The 16905-nt window shown below is 44.2% G+C and overlaps 1 protein-coding gene across 3 annotated transcripts in view; it reads right to left on the bottom strand.

Moving 5' to 3' along the window:
• The window catches only part of LOC120937647 (dihydroxyacetone phosphate acyltransferase-like), a 111030-nt gene extending 94962 nt beyond the window's left edge, over window positions 1-16068 (bottom strand). Inside the window, exons 1-2 of one of the 3 annotated variants that reach the window (XM_040351048.1) lie at window positions 15671-16068; window positions 1862-2053 (exon numbers count right to left, since the gene is read on the bottom strand). In XM_040351048.1, the coding sequence (XP_040206982.1) occupies window positions 1862-2053; window positions 15671-15763 (285 nt within the window). In that variant the 5' untranslated portion in view covers window positions 15764-16068. The remainder of the gene's footprint in view (window positions 1-1861; window positions 2054-15670) is intronic. The other 2 variants (XM_040351049.1, XM_040351047.1) reach the window with 2 other exon arrangements.
• Window positions 16069-16905: the final 837 nt, after the last annotated feature.

The raw sequence follows: 16905 nt of genomic DNA, 5'->3' as shown, positions 1-16905 counted from the left end.
ATGGCAGATCGCACTGGCAGGTAGCACTGATGGCAGATTGCACTGATGGCAGGGGCAGGTGGCACTGATGGCAGGGGCAGGTGGCACTGATGGCAGGGGCAGGTGGCACTGATGGCAGGGGCAGGTGGCACTGGCTGGTAGCACTGGCAGGTAGCGCTGGCTGATTGCACTGGCAGGTGGCACTGGCTGGTGGCACTGGCAGGGACTGTGGGCACTGATGTGTGTGTTTTCACTCACTGTAACGGTACTGTTCTCTCACTGTCACTCTCTCCTCACACGCGGTCTGTGTGTGAGGAGAGAAAGCCGGCGATGAGAGATGATCTCATATGTTTACATTTGAGATCATCTCTCATTGGACGGCTCGATCGAGTGCTGAATGGCCGCTGTGATTGGCCATTCAGCACGATCTGTGATTGGCTGTGTCCGAGGGACACGGCCAACACAGTTTTTCGCCCGATGCGCGATCGCGGGGACGCGCAGGGCGATGTAAACACAGGACGTCCACCCGGCACTTCAGGTCCGCGCTGCGGATGTCTTTTGTCTATAGCGCGGATTTGAAGTGGTTAAATACTTATACATATACTCTCTTGTTTTTAAATATACCGAGTATCTGTCCTGAGGAAGCTCATATTTTTGTGAAACGCGTCGAAAAGCAAGTTTATGAAGGCATTACTGGATCAGAAATTCTTCTCTTGCCTTGATACAGTATTAAATTAATCTTTGTACCGTAGGTCCAGTCCTCTATAACTGCATTATTGGGTAACTGGTAACTGTGTCCATACAGGGTGTTGTTTGTATGTTATCAATTAAAATTATTTAGCTCATAAGTGTTGGTATTTTAATTAATGATTAGCAATTGGTATATTTATATATTTTTTTTATTCTACATGACTCTAAACAGAATGAGAAATAAAATGCTAACCTTAGAGAAAATCATGGCTTTATAGCATGTCCTGAGCTGCAAAAAAAAGTTGCATTGGTTCTACCTTAAAGTGGAATTCCACCCATAAATATAACATTACATCAGTAGTTTTAAAAATATATATATATATTTTTTTTAGATGCCTTCAAAGTGTTGTTGCTAGGCAATATAGTTGATCTTCCCTCTTCCTGCACCTATGTGCTTAACCTACACCGCACAGACTCCTGGGAATGTAGTGGGTGTAACTTTCCAGGAGTCTTTGCACTCCCCATTCTTGAAGAATCATGTGACTTGTACAGTACAGGTGCTGAAACCTGATCTGAAACCTATTACACTGCTTGTGCAGCACTGAGCATGTGCAAGATCTGCAAGGCTGAAATTCAGGAAGTCATACAGTCTGGCTTCATGATGCCCACACTTAAGATGGCCCCAGTCTATTTCTATTTTATAAAGTGTCTAAATGCTGTAACAACCTAACAAAACCGCCCTTAGTTTACAGAATAACTTTACTAGAATACATTAAGCTTGTGTATTACAGGGGTATTTATATTTAAAAAGTGAAATTGTGGCCGGAACTCCGCTTTAAGGTGACTAGCATTCTCTACAACCTAGTTTGAGGCAGACATTGACCAGTTATCTAAAAGTTATTATAAAAATGCAATATTTTCTAATTATATTTTCCCCACCACAATAATTTTTGGTAGGGAGGCAATCCAAATTGAAACCTATTTAATATGTGAATTGTAAACTTATACTTGAATAAAATAGAGTAATTCATTCATGAGATTGCTCTGTGATTTTATTTCTCATGAATCACCCAATCTCTTGCAGTAAGACCAAGTCAGTATTTGGAATACATTTTAGAATCCCTGAAGATAAAAAAAACGCACATGTAGCCATGCACTAACGTTACTAGTTAATTATTTTGAAGGGGCTTACCTGCTTCATAACATATTGCATCCGATCTGAATTCATGACAGTGGTTTTAATGACACTTGGTTTGCATGGAGTAAGATCTTTGTATATCGCTGGAGTAAAATTCCTAAAGGCATATCGTAAATCGCTGGATTTTCTCCGTTCTTCCAAAATATCTTCAAAGGCTCCTTCTATGTTGCCTTTCAACTCCTTCAGCTGGGGGGATTAGACATAAAATGTAAATACTTTTATATTTTACTGTATTTTGCCATATGCCGATACATGGAAAAAAGGCTCTAACAATGCATTCAAAGCAAAATATACAGCATGTTTTGCATGGGACGTATAGTGTGCAATATGGAGAGAAAGTGGGTAGGTAACAGCAAGGGATTAAAAATGTCACAGGCGATGGAGTTGACTTACTTATGCAATAGGGACTATATTATATGTCTATAAAATAATGATTCTTTATATGAGGCAAAAATAAAAGTTTATAAATATAAGCGTGTCAGTGAGAGAACCAGTACCTATGAAAAGCTTACTATTTATTTATTACAGGTATTTATATAGGACCTACAGTTTACACAGTACTTTACATACAGTATATATTGTACATTCACATCAGTCCCTGCCCTCAAGGAGCTTACAATTTAAAGTCCTTAACTCACATTCATACATATACACACACTAGGGCCAATTTAGACAGGAGACAATTAACCTACCAGTATGACTTTGGAGTGTGGGAGGTACCCGAAGGAAAGCCATGCAGGCACGGGGTAAACACGCAAACTCCTTGAAGGTAGTGCTGTGGTTGGAATTCAGACAGCTAACCCAAGTGCTGCTAGGCAGAACTCATTACTAGACATATCAAACAGATACTCTTTTACGGGCAGGATAGGTTGATGAAAGAGAAAACTTTATTCCGTTAATCAACACAAATTGCTCTTTCTGACACTATAAAGTGTAACTCCAGTTTTTGGAATCCTTTTAACCCCCTTAGTGTCACATTTCTCCAGAGAAAAACAAGCAAATTGCCTTTTTTCGAGACACATGTTAAAATACAAAAATCCCTTTCCTGACAGACTCCATGGCAGACTATGTGTGGGTTACCCCGCCTCCTCTAATATGCTATAGGACCCCACTCCCATAAATGTGAGCTCACCACTAGAGACTCTGTTCCTTTTTTCTCCTCCTCATTGGACCTACAAGCAATGCACTGCGGAGTCAGGATAGCCCAGGGCCCAGGCATAAGTGGGTGCGTGGCTCCAGGTCTCTTTGTCCGGTGGTCGGGACAGCCTTCGTTTGCCCAGGCGTGGTGGATCAGCTGGCAGGTCTGAAGATCCCTCCATGGCAGCAGCTTTTGTGTGTATGTGTATATATATATATATATGCCCCTGTTTGTCTCCACCTCAGGTGCCTTGTCTCCCTTTCTTACTGCTGTCTTTTTCCCTCTATGGCGGTGGACGTCGGCCTTGACCTCAGGGTCCACTGACAGGCCGGATCTTATGTATTACCCTGGGGAGATGCAGTCTAGACTCCTGCAATCACTGAGCAGCAAATTATATCACCTGTGATGTATTTCAGTTATCGTGCAAGCCTGGCCTGTTGGTGGGCCCTGGGGACGGGGTTGATGACCACAGCTCTATGGCACCTAGAACGCTTCTGATTTCCAGGACACAGCTCCCTCTTACGGGTTGCGGCTCCAGCTCGCTTCTGTGATCGCATGCGCATCGCATTCGTACATGCGTGGCACAGCTGGGTCCCGGCCAGGCACTCTACAGGGGGCTCGCCACTGCGTCCAGGCGTGGTGGTGACGTCATTACGGCAGAGATTTTTGAATCCCTGTGAGCCCCTGTCATATCGAGGATTACTGTGGGTAGCTTGTGTCGGGTCTTCCAGACACCAGGCCCTCAGGTCTAGGTAAGCTCCAGCCTGGGGCTAAGGTGAAGGGGGGGGGGGGGTGAGATGCCTCTTAAAGGGTAAGTTGCACTACTATCTGTACTTCTTTTTTCCGGGACATGTGAGTGCTCCTACAAAGCTGCAGGATAGTCTCCTATTCGTCCACCAGGGCGCCATGGACAGATCACCACCTCCGTGCGGCCAGCCCTCAGGCGCTGGGTGCATGGGACGTGAGAAGGGGGGCCAGGTCCACACTGAAATGGACGTATTCCCTACATCATATTTGCCATTCTCCCCTTTTTAGTCCTTCCAGGTCGGACCGCCAGTTTATTGACAAAACAACAGGGACCTTGCTAAGCCGCAACGTCATCCTTCCTCATCCAGGTCCAGATGTTACTCTCTGTCTAGGACCCATAATCAGAGGAGATGTTTCCATTCCTCCTCCAAACAAGGAGATGTTCCCATTCGTCCTTTAAACACGTTCCCATTCCTCCTCCAACAGAGGAGATGTTTTCATTCCTCCTCCAAACTTTGCACCCACCGCCGCGTCAGCCGCTCTGGTCGCAGAGCCTTTTGAGGAGCGGGACACGAGTCCCGGAGGGCAAGTCCTGTGCGACTCATGCGATGCCCAGGCGGTCGGAGTAAAAGGTACTGAAATCCAACAGATGGAGTCTCTAGTTAAGCGTGTGGCGCAACAATCCCCAAAGAAGTGGGGTACGACAAACACGCAGAGCCAGATCACCATTTTATCAGGCTCTCTGGCTGATGAGGCCAAAAGGATTCCAGGCAACAGAATCGCTGCAAAATGCGCCTTAAAAAACTGCATTAAGCTCATTGCCCAAAAAGGAGCAGGAGCTTCTTTATGGCGACAAACGTGCATAGGGCAGCTTGCTAAAGTAAATAGGCTGCCCTATGTAAGACACGCAGAAGCACATGTAAATCTCACTTTAAAAAACGCCAGTGGGAATGCTCGATCTGCAAGATCTGAACAGTGCATTAAAGTTGCTTGTGAAACAGGAAAGCAGTAAAACATTATAAAAACTGATGAGGAAGACTAGGACAGCCGCACTCCAAAAAACGTTCCATTTTAATAAAAATTGGTCACAAAACTAACATGTCACAGCAGAAATTAGAAAAAACAGCTGACTCGTTTCACACTGTCATACAGTGCTTAATCATAGCATTGCATTGCCGGCACCCAGGGTTTTGGATCTGGTGAGAGAGTTCTTTGGTTTATCTGAGCGGTCACCCTTCTTCCCAGTAAAACATTATGATCGCAAAATTGTGTATAGGCAAGGCTTTAAAAACCTTTACTTATCATAGCTCATCAGTTTAGAGTTAACCATAAAGAATCGACCCTATAAATCACTTGCCGACCGGCTAACACCGATATACGTCGGCAGAATGGCATGGCTGTGCAAAGCAATGTATCTGTACGTTGCTTTGAATGACCGTGCTCCAGAACGGGGAGATGCCTATGTAAACAAGGCATTTCCCTGTTCTGCCTAGTGACAGGACAGTGATCTACTGCTCCCTGTCATCAGGAGCAGTGATCACTGTCATGTCACTTGTAGCCCATCCCCCCTACAGTTAGAATAACTCCCTCAATAAAATATATATAAAAAAAAAAGAATCACTCTCTTGGACACACTTAACCACGTCATCGCCCCATAGTGTTTAACCCCTTCCTTGCCAGTGTAATTTACACAGTAATCAGTGCATTTTTATAGCACTGATCGCTGTATAAATTAGAATGGTCCCAAAACAGCGTCAAAAGTGTCAGCCATAATGTCGCAGTCACGATAAAAATCGCTGATCGCCGCCATTACTAATAATTAATAATAAAAATGCCATAAAACTATCCCCTTTTTGTAGACGCTATAACTTTTGCGCAAACCAATCAATATACGCTTATTGCGATTTTATTTCCAAAAATATGTAGAAGAATACACATCGGCCTAAACTGAGAAATAACTTTTTATACACATATATATATATATATATATATATATTTATTTATTATAGCAAAATGTTAAAAATATTGCTTTTTTTCAAAATTGTCGCTCTTTTTTTGTTTATAGCGCAAAAAATTAAAACCGCAGCAGTGATCAAATACCATCAAAAGAAAGCTCCATTTATGGTGAAAAAAGGACGTAAATTTTGTTTGTGCAATTTTCAGTTAAAGGGACGCAGTGCCAAATCGCAAAAAGTGCTCTGGTCAGGAAGGGGGTAAATTCTTCCGGGGCTGAAGTGGTTAATTTTTTTTTTTTTTTTTACTGGATGTGTTACAACCACTGAAGTACCACCCCATCAATATAGCAACGAGAAGCATGGTGTCCCTATTTCTCCATCCCTCATAACTTACAGCATACATTATCAAACCCTAAAGGCCTCCTTTTGTTATGAAAGCTTCCAATGATAAGATCAGCATTCACAATTTTGCTCTCAAACTTAAACTGTCCTTCTTTTAAAAAAAAAAAAACATTTATACACACCTAGATGGATGCAGCATCAATCTAATGCTGAATCTGTTCCCCACTGGCCCAAAGACTGAGAACCAATCGATCAAAGACCGTTGATCGCTCAGATCTCATCCCTTAGTAAATAGAGAGCTGTGACTATCAGTCATTGGCTCTCTGCTCTGCCCCTCAAGCGCTCACTGGAGCGCTGAGCTGTGGGGGGGCAGGACCAGCTGGCTCAGGCTCTTAGCGGCTTGCTGAGAGGCTAAGCCAGCTGCCTGTCCAGGCATCTGTGCGGATCCCGTCCATATGGCTAGGATCTTTTTAGGGCCTGGACTGGCTCTGTGACTTCAGCTGACAGCGGGCCTAACCAGTTCCCGACCCGCTCATGTACATTTACGTCAGCAGAATGGCACGGACAGGCACATCAACGTACCTGTACGTGCCCTGCTTGACGGGGATCGGGACCCCCCCGGTACATGCCGCGGGTCGGTAATCTTCAGGAGCGATCCGGGATGAGGGGGCGGCGGTTCGTTTTTGTCCGCCCCCTCCCGATCGCTCCCTAGCCAATGCGCTTCCTCCCCCGCCCTCCTCTGCCTGCATTGTAAACACAGGCAGAGGAGGAAGTGATGTCACCGCTCCTCCCGTCGGTATATTCGTCCGGCGGAGGAGCGGAGACATCACACAGTGAGTACACAAGCACTACACTGACACACAGACACATAGGCATACAATCCCCCCCCCCGGTCACCCCCCCAGCCCCCCCCTGTCACACTGTCACTAAATAGCAGTGATCATTTACTGTCATTTAGTGTCAGTGTGACAGGCAGTTAGTGTTAGGTCCAGGATAGCCCCCTACCCCCCCCCCCCCCAATAAAGGTTTTAACCCCTTGATCACCCCCTAGTTAACCCTTTCACACCCCTTTTGCCAGCGTCACTAAGCGATCGTTTTTCTGATCGCTGTATTAGTGTCGCTTGTGCCACTCAGGGGCGTCCCTAGGGGGGGGGGGGCAGAGGGGGCCCTGACCCCCCCAACATCATGCTGTGCCCCACCATGTGCCCCCCCCCCCCCAAAAAAAAAATTTTTTTTATTTTTTTTATTTTTTTTTGCAATTTTTGTATTTTGCTCCCCGAGAGGGAAAGCGTCCCCAGTCAGCTCTGCGGGGGATTCCTCCCCCTCCCTCTGCTCGCCATCACTGCATAATGCGAGCGCTCACACAACCAGATATTCTAGCCTGGACCGTGTTTAAGTGTGTGCACTGCAGACTGCAGTACACTGTAATCACTGAACTACATTATCTCCATCCCTTCTCTCTCCCCCCCCATCTGTCTCCCTCCCCCTCTCCTGTTCTTTCAAAACATTCACAATTTACTTTCACTTTCAGTTAGGCAGATAATATACGGTGCAAATTTCTTTCCTGCATCCACAGATTGCAGGAAAGAAACTTGCATGATTCCCCCATCAACAGACAGTGGTGACAGGGGAATATCCCTCCTGCCCAGCAATTCTATTCTCCTGACAAACAGTGATTATCACCAGTGGCTATACAGCAACCACTAGTGATAATTATAAGAAAATCTGCTAATTAATGGTTCAAATCTCAGCCAGTTTCTGCTGAACCAGCTGAGATTTAAACTGTCTATGGCTGGTCTTAGCTCTTAGGCAGCCCATACATTGATTAGCACTGTGGAGTGTCGGCTTCCTGGCGTGATCGGGCATGTGGGATTTCAAACACACCCGAGCCCATCTCTATTGGTTGTAGACAGTTGAGCTCCCTGCAGGTTGCTTAGCAGCAGTGGACCCTTCTCTGACATGCTGATCGGGATGCAATCCAGGTGATGCTCTTAGTCAAATCCTAGTCATAAATATCAGAGATTTTATTGATCAAAGCCCACACTTTACAGGCATAGAGCCCACACGGCTGCTGATCATACGGTTGATTATATTTATGTGGCTGTACTCTTGATGCTAATAAATACTGTGTTTATTAGATCTGACTGGGAGCATCACCTGGATCACATGCCGATCAGCATGTCAACAGAGAAGGTTATACAGCATTACTGCTGCTAGGTGACCAGCTGGGGGCTCGGCTCTCTATAACCAATAGTGCCAGCCTTCCCCTGCATGCACCCATAATGTCACCAGCACTAGGTCCTAATAGACTGCCGCCGCTGCCAAGGAGACAGATGCCAGACCAGCGCTGTAAATAGCAGGGACAGGAGAGCTGGGGATCCCCACTGTGGCAGAACACCAGGGCCCGGTGGCAAGACAATCTTTGCAACAATGATAGTTCTCCCACTGTTTTGGACCCTTATATTTTCTTGGTGTGCTGGTGACATATATCTCTTGTTTTCTGCCACCCTGGGGGGCCCCAGTATAGTAGGAAGGGAGCTCACTGCAGAACATATGAAAGGGCCCATAGTGGGATCATAGTAAAGGGCCCCAGGATATATATATATATATATATATAATTGCATTTTATAGTTTGCCCCCCTACTTTTGTCCCTGTCCCCCCATGTGTCCCCCCTAAATATGAAAGCTGGAGACGCCACTGGTGCCACTAGGTAGCTAGTTTTTTTTTAGGTTCGCCGCCATGTTTTTATAGCGCTAGAAAATGTATGGGGGTACCTAAAGCTATAAAAACATGGCGGCGAACCTCAAAAAAAAAACTAGCTACCTAGTGGCACGAGCGACACTAATACAGCGATCAGAAAAACGATCGCTTAGTGACGCTGGCAAAAGGGGGGTGAAAGGGTTAACTAGGGGGTGATCAAGGGGTTAAAACCTTTATTGGGGGGGTAGGGGGCTACCCTGGACCTAACACTTTTAACCCCTTGATCACCCCCTAGTTAACCCTTTCACCCCCCTTTTGCCAGCGTCACTAAGCAATCGTTTTTCTGATCGCTGTACTAGTGTCGCTCGTGCCACTAGGTAGCTAGTTTTTTTTTGAGGTTCGCCGCCATGTTTTTATAGCGTTAGAAAATTTATGGGGGTACCTAACGCTATAAAAACATGGCGGCGAACCTAAAAAAAAACTAGCTACCTAGCGGCACGAGCGACACTAATACAGCGATCAGAAAAACGATCGCTTAGTGACGCTGGCAAAAGGGGGGTGAAAGGGTTAACTAGGGGGTGATCAAGGGGGTTAAAACCTTTATTGGGGGGGGGTAGGGGGCTACCCTGGGCCTAACACTTTTAACCCCTTGATCACCCCCTAGTTAACCCTTTCACCCCCCTTTTGCCAGCGTCACTAAGCGATCGTTTTTCTGATCGCTGTATTAGTGTCGCTCGTGCCACTAGGTAGCTAGTTTTTTTTTTGAGGTTCGCCGCCATGTTTTTATAGCGTTAGAAAATTTATGGGGGTACCTAACGCTATAAAAACATGGCGGCGAACCTAAAAAAAAACTAGCTACCTAGCGGCACGAGCGACACTAATACAGCGATCAGAAAAACGATCGCTTAGTGACGCTGGCAAAAGGGGGGTGAAAGGGTTAACTAGGGGGTGATCAAGGGGTTAAAACCTTTATTGGGGGGGGGTAGGGGGCTACCCTGGGCCTAACACTTTTAACCCCTTGATCACCCCCTAGTTAACCCTTTCACCCCCCTTTTGCCAGCGTCACTAAGCGATCGTTTTTCTGATCGCTGTATTAGTGTCGCTCGTGCCACTAGGTAGCTAGTTTTTTTTTTGAGGTTCGCCGCCATGTTTTTATAGCGTTAGAAAATTTATGGGGGTACCTAACGCTATAAAAACATGGCGGCGAACCTCAAAAAAAAATAGCTACCTAGTGGCACGAGCGACACTAATACAGCGATCAGAAAAACGATCGCTTAGTGACGCTGGCAAAAGGGGGGTGAAAGGGTTAACTAGGGGGTGATCAAGGGGTTAAAAGTGTTAGGTCCAGGGTAGCCCCCTACCCCCCCCCCAATAAAGGTTTTAACCCCTTGATCACCCCCTAGTTAACCCTTTCACCCCCCTTTTGCCAGCGTCACTAAGCGATCGTTTTTCTGATCGCTGTATTAGTGTCGCTCGTGCCGCTAGGTAGCTAGTTATTTTTTGAGGTTCGCCCGCCTGGTTTTTATAGCGTTAGGTACCCCCATACATTTTCTAATAAAGGTTTTAACCCCTGATTGCCCCTAGAGTTAACCCTTTCACCCCCCTATTGCCAGCGTCACTAAGCGATCGTTTTTCTGATCGCTGTATTAGTGTCGCTGGTGCCGCTAGGTAGCTAGTTATTTTTTGAGGTTCGCCCGCCAGGTTTTTATAGCGTTAGGTACCCCCAAACATTTTCTAATAAAGGTTTTAACCCCTGATTGCCCCTAGAGTTAACCCTTTCACCCCCTATTGCCAGCGTCACTAAGCAATCGTTTTTCTGATCGCTGTATTAGTGTCGCTGGTGCCGCTAGGTAGCTAGTTATTTTTTATGTTTTTCTGATCGCTGTATTAGTGCCGCTAGGTAGCTAGTTATTTTTTGAGGTTCGCCCGCTAGGTTTTTATAGCGTTAGGTACCCCCATACATTTTCTAATAAAGGTTTTAACCCCTGATTGCCCCTAGAGTTAACCCTTTCACCCCCCTATTGCCAGCATCACTAAGCGATCATTTTTCTGATCGCTGTATTAGTGTCGCTGGTGCCGCTAGGTAGCTAGTTAGTGCCAGTAACGCTTACACCCACGCGCAAAGCATACTCCCCCCATATGTGGAATTACACCCCAAAATACATTCTGCTGCTTCTCCTGAGTACGGGGCTACCTCATGTGTGAGACTTTTTGGGAGCCTAGCCGCGTACGGGACCCCAAAAACCAATCACCGCCTTCAGGCTTTCTAAGGGTGTACATTTTTGATTTCACTCCTCACTACCTATAACAGTTTCGAAGGCCATAAAATGCCAAAATAGCACAAAAAAAACCCAAATGACCCCATTTTGGAAAGTAGACACCCCAAGCTATTTTCTGAGAGGGATGTCGAGTCCATGGAATATTTTATATTTTGACACAAGTTGCGGGAATATGATAAACTGATTTTTTTTTGCACAAAGTTGTCACTAAATGATATATTGCTCACACATGCCATGGTTATATGTGGAATTGCACCCCAAAATACATTCTGCTGCTTCTCCTGAGTACGGGGATACCACATGTGTGGGACTTTTTGGGAGCCTAGCCGCGTACGGGGCCCCGAAAACCAATCACCACCTTCAAGATTTCTAAGGGCATACATTTTTGATTTCACTCCTCACTACCTATCATAGTTTTGAAGGCCATAAAATGCCAAGATGGCACACAACCCCCCCAAATGACCCCATTTTGGAAAGAAGACACCCCAAGCTATTTGCTGAGAGGCATGTTAAGTCCATGGAATATTTAATTTTTTTGCCCCAAGTGATTGAATATTGACCAAAAAAAAATAAAAATTACAAAACGTTGTCACTAAATGATAAATTTCTCACACATGCCATGGTTATATGTGGAATTGCACCCCAAAATACATTCTGCTGCTTCTTCTGAGTACGGAGATACCACATGTGTGGGACTTTTTGGGAGCCTAGCCAAGTACGGGACCCCAAAAACCAATCACCGCCTTCAAGATTTGTGTGAGTGAAATCAAAAATTTATGTCCTTAGAAATCTTGAAGGTGGTGATTGGTTTTCGGGGTCCCGTACGCGGCTAAGCTCCCAAAAAGTCCCACACATGTGGTATCCCCGTACTCAGGAGAAGCAGCAGAATGTATTTTGGGGTGCAATACCACATATAACCATGGCATGTGTGAGAAATATATCATTTAGTGACAACGTTTTGTAATTTATTTTTTATTTATTTTTTTGGTCAATATTCAATCACTTGGGGCAAAAAAATTAAATATTCCATGGACTCAACATGCCTCTCAGCAAATAGCTTGGGGTGTCTTCTTTCCAAAATGGGGTCATTTGGGGGGGTTGTGTGCCATCTTGGCATTGTATGGCCTTCAAAACTATGATAGGTAGTGAGGAGTGAAATCAAAAATTTATGCCCTTAGAAATCTTGAAGGTGGTGATTGGTTTTCGGGGTCCCGTACGCGGCTAGGCTCCCAAAAAGTCCCACACATGTGGTATCCCTGTACTCAGGAGAAGCAGCAGAATGTATTTTGGGGTGCAATTCCACATATAACCATGGAATGTGTGAGAAATATATCATTTAGTGACAACTTTGTGCAAAACAAAATCAGTTTGTCATATTCCCGCAACTTGTGTCAAAATATAAAATATTCCATGGACTCGACATGCCTCTCAGCAAATAGCTTGGGGTGTCTACTTTCCAAAATGGGGTCATTTGGGGGGGTTTTGTGCTATTTTGGCATTTTATGGCCTTCGAAACTGTGATAGGTAGTGAGGAGTGAAATCAAAAATTTGCGCCCTTAGAAATGCTGAAGGCGGTGCTTGGTTTTCGGGGTCCCGTACTTGGCTAGGCTCCCAAAAAGTCCCACACATGTGGTATCCCCGTACTCAGAAGAAGCAGCAGAATTTTTTTCCACATATAACCATGGCATGTGTGAGCAATATATCATTTAGTGACAACTTTTTGTAATTTTTTTTTTTTTTGTCATTATTCAATCACTTGGGACAAAAAAAAAAATATTCAATGGACTCAACATGCCTCTCAGCAGTTTCCCTGGGGTGTCTACTTTTCGAAATGGGGTCATTTGGGGGGGGGTTTTGTACTGCCTTGCCATTTTAGCACCTCAAGAAATGAGATAGGCAGTCATAAAATAAAAGTTGTGTAAATTCCAGAAAATGTACCCTAGTTTGTAGACGCTATAATTTTTGCGAAAACTAATAAATATACGCTTATTGCGATTTTTTTTACAAAAGACATGTGGCTGAATACATTTTGGCCTAAATGTTTGACTAAAATTTAGTTTATTCGATATTTTTTACTTTTTGTTATAAGAAAAATTATTTTTTTTCCAAATTTTCGGTCTTTTTCCGTTTATATCGCAAAAAATAAAAATCGCATAGGCAATCAAATACCATCAAAAGAAAGCTCTATTTGTGGGAAGAAAAGGACGCAAATTTCGTTTCGGTACAACATTGCATGACCGCGCAATTACCAGTTAAAGCAGCGCAGTGACAAATTGTAAAAACACCTTGGGTCTTTAGACAGCGTATTGGTCCGGGGCTTAAAGCGGTGGTTCACCCTCAGTGACACGATTTTACCATCGAGACAGGCATTGTAGCGCAAGCTACAGTATGCCTCTCCCGATTTTTTTACCCCCGTACTCACTGTGTACTCGTACATTATAGATTTCGGCTCCCGCGGGGAATGGGCGTGCCTATGGAGAGGGAGGATGATTGACGGCCGGCCCTGGCACGTCACTCTCCCCGAAGACAGCCGGAGTAGGTCTCGGCTCTTCACGGCGCCTGCGCACAGGCTATGCGCAGGCGCCGTGAAGAGCCAAGCCTATTTCGGCTATTTCCAGGCAAGTGTGACGCGCCAGAGCCGGCCGTCAATCATCCTCCGTCTCCATAGGCACGCCCATTCCCCGAGGGGAGTCGGTATCTTCGATGTACGAGTACACGGTGAGTACGGGGATAAAAAAATCGGGACAGGCATACTGTAGCTCGCGCTACAATGCCTGATTTTATGGTAGAAGACATTTTTTTTTTTTTTTTGGGGTTTATAGGGAGAACCCCCTGCTTTAAGTGGTTAAGCTTACTGTCAGCTGAAAATGGGTCACAGGAGGGAAGAATAAATTGCATTCATGTGATCCCCAGAAGTATAGGCAAAATTGCTTTGGCTATACTTCCCCTTTAAGCATTCCATTTTTTTTATTTTTCTTAATGCTATCTTCCGGAGTCTTTCCTCTTGACTGGCTTGGAAGAGTGTGTCAATAAATAGAGCTCTGAGTGTGCTAGTGAAACAAACTTATGGCACCACTCCTCTCGGTCTGGGTATTCCAGCTCCCACATTGAACTGTTGAGTGGACACTCCTTGCACCCATCTGGGAGCCCCTCGTGCTGCTGCCACTACTCATTTTTGGAGCACTGTGAAGGTACTGAGCTGGTTCTTGATTAGCCCCAGAACAGACTGAAGAATATATGTAAGCAAAATTGAAAAATATATTTAGGGGAAATTATTTTATGAACCTCTGTGCATTTGATTTCTAAAATGACTTACCAAATTTTAAATAAACAATATAAAATGTACAATCTCTATAGACTATTGTGCAGAGTGAAACAAACATACTGCTGTAAAATAAAAAACAAACTTAGACACTGTCAAGTGACTCTAGATAAATAACTGTGTTAATCAGACATATATTACTGCTGTTAAAACATTCAAGATCTCATTTGCATTCCCTAGTAGTTCATAATGTGATCATATATTAAAAGATTTTCATACCGTATGCTTTTTTTTTATTTTTTTTGCTTTTTGTCAAAAGTGTCAAAGTCCATGCACACAAGTCAATGTCTAGCTACTGTTTTGCAACCTAGTCTAAACGGCTGTTAAGTCTGGACAATGGTCACAGTAACTGCTATTTGTTTCTTTGCAGGTAAGGAGATCTGTACAAGGCCATGACATTCCTCAACATAAGTGAAGAGCTACATACAAATTCCTTCCCTAACAAAAGCTTTTAGCTGTGTTAACCCTTTTCCAAAGCTCAAGTGTAATGCTAGCTATACACCTGTTGAAAAATCGTTCAAACGAGTTTTTGAAAAACAAAACAAATGGCTGTTAGCGCAAACAATTTTGCTATCAAGTAATCAACTCGTTTATTTATTTATTTTCCATAAATGTTATTGTTTTCTGCACAATTTGTACAAACAAGAGGTTATCATACAGCATGTGTCAAATAACTTTATATTGGAAGAATTGTAAGTATAGTATGTGCGGTCCATCTGATGATAATTTGATTGATAAATTGTTCAACGGACATAAATTAATTCGTTTTTTTGTTTGTTTTGTCACATATGCCTAGTGAAAACTGTTTGGGCAAGAAACACATTAACCTTTCAATTTATCGTCCGTTCGGTTGAGGTTTTCCAAACTTTTTCTTCGATTTCTCAGCTCAAATGCATCATAACCGATTTTTGACTTTACTGCACGATTAACGAACGAACTGTCCAAGTGACAGATTTTCAAACCATTTTTCATCTAGTGTATGGCCACCATAAGGCTCCATGCACACTGGGCTTAAAAAAAAATATGTTCTCATATAGAGCATTTTTTGTACAAAGTTCAGACGAGAGTTTTACGTTTTTTCGTTTACGTTTTTTCTGCCAGTATGCTCCAATCAGAAACGCATACAGAAGGTGTATGGACACATAGGAAAACATTGAGCTGCTTCTACAGGCAGAACACAAAACTCCTGTAGAAGCAACCTTTTTTAAGCCAGTGTGCATGGAGCCTAAAGAGGATTTGTGTTCATGGTGAGCAACAGCATCGTGACCTGAATAAATAGGGAAGCTGGCACACAGCCAATGTGTAAAATTTCAACTTACAGAGCAGAAAGTTCCCATCAAGGATCCCACAGTCTCAGGCATCGCTGTAGCTTCAGAAGCCGTAGTTGATAAATTGTCTCTGCTAGTTTTCATCACCAAGACACTGCTGGATGTATCTATAAAGTGCGATTTACAAGAGTAAGTTTATATATGAGCCCAGAAACAAGCTGTGATCATAACAAGAGAACACATCTTGACAGCTGCTGAAACTTGTTCTGATCCTGGATAATCTACATAATCAGCACTCCGGTCAGAGTCTACGGAAGCCGTGCAAAGTCCCATTTAGTCATTTGAGCTACTACTCTTCCATTCACTGAATGAGATTCAAGGACTTTGTCTTGTGCTGTGACAATAGAAGAAAAGCATGATGCAATTTTTTCTTATGTGGGAGAAGTGTGCATGATGGAAACTGCTTAAAGGCGAAGTAAATTTTTTGCAAATAAAATAATAAATGCACCCATAATAATTAAAGTTATGTAAAAGGAAAGAATAATAAAAAAAAAAAAGTTACACTTACCTAGTTTTGCACAGAGCAGCCCCATTTTCTTTTTGGGTCCCCTGCCATCGGTCCTGGCTCCTCCCCCCTGCTGAGTGCCCCCATAGCAAGCCTCTTTCTATGGAGGCACTCGACTAGGCTTGTTCCTGAGCTGCGCTCTGTGTGTCCATTTACACACAGAGTGCGGCTCGACAGTGCCAGCAGCTCTCTCTCCTCATTGGCTCACTGGCTGTGATTGGCAGTACAACTGAGCCAATGAGGAGAGAGAGACCCATGAGAGCCGCTGCTCTCATGCACATTGCTGGATCGAGATGGGGAGAGCTGCACCTAGAATTTTTGTTTGCCTTAATGCTTAGAATGCATTAAAGTGATTGTAAAGTCTTGTCTTTTTTTCTATAAAAATAACAAACATGTTATACTTACCTGCTCTGTACAGTTGGTTTTGCAGCCCAGATCCTCCTTTTCACGGGTCCCTTTTTGGCTTCCCTGGCCCTCCCTCCTGTCGAGTGCCCCCACAACAAGCAGCTTGCTATGGGTGCATCTAAGCCGAGTGAGAGCTTCCTGTGTTTATTCAGACAGGGAGCCCTGTTTTGGCCCAGCCCCTCTCTCTCCTGATTAGCTAACTGACTTTAATTGACAGCAGCGGGAGCCAATCGCACTGTTGCTGTGTCTCAGCAAATCTGGAGCAGAGTCCCGGGCGGCTGAGGAACTTGTGGACATGCTGGAGAGAGATGGGGCT

The sequence above is a fragment of the Rana temporaria genome, chromosome 4, assembly GCF_905171775.1.
Source record: "Rana temporaria chromosome 4, aRanTem1.1, whole genome shotgun sequence".
Taxonomy (NCBI): Eukaryota; Metazoa; Chordata; class Amphibia; order Anura; family Ranidae; genus Rana; species Rana temporaria.
Note: the sequence above shows the minus strand (reverse complement) of the source record. Positions and strands in the feature narration are given on the sequence as shown.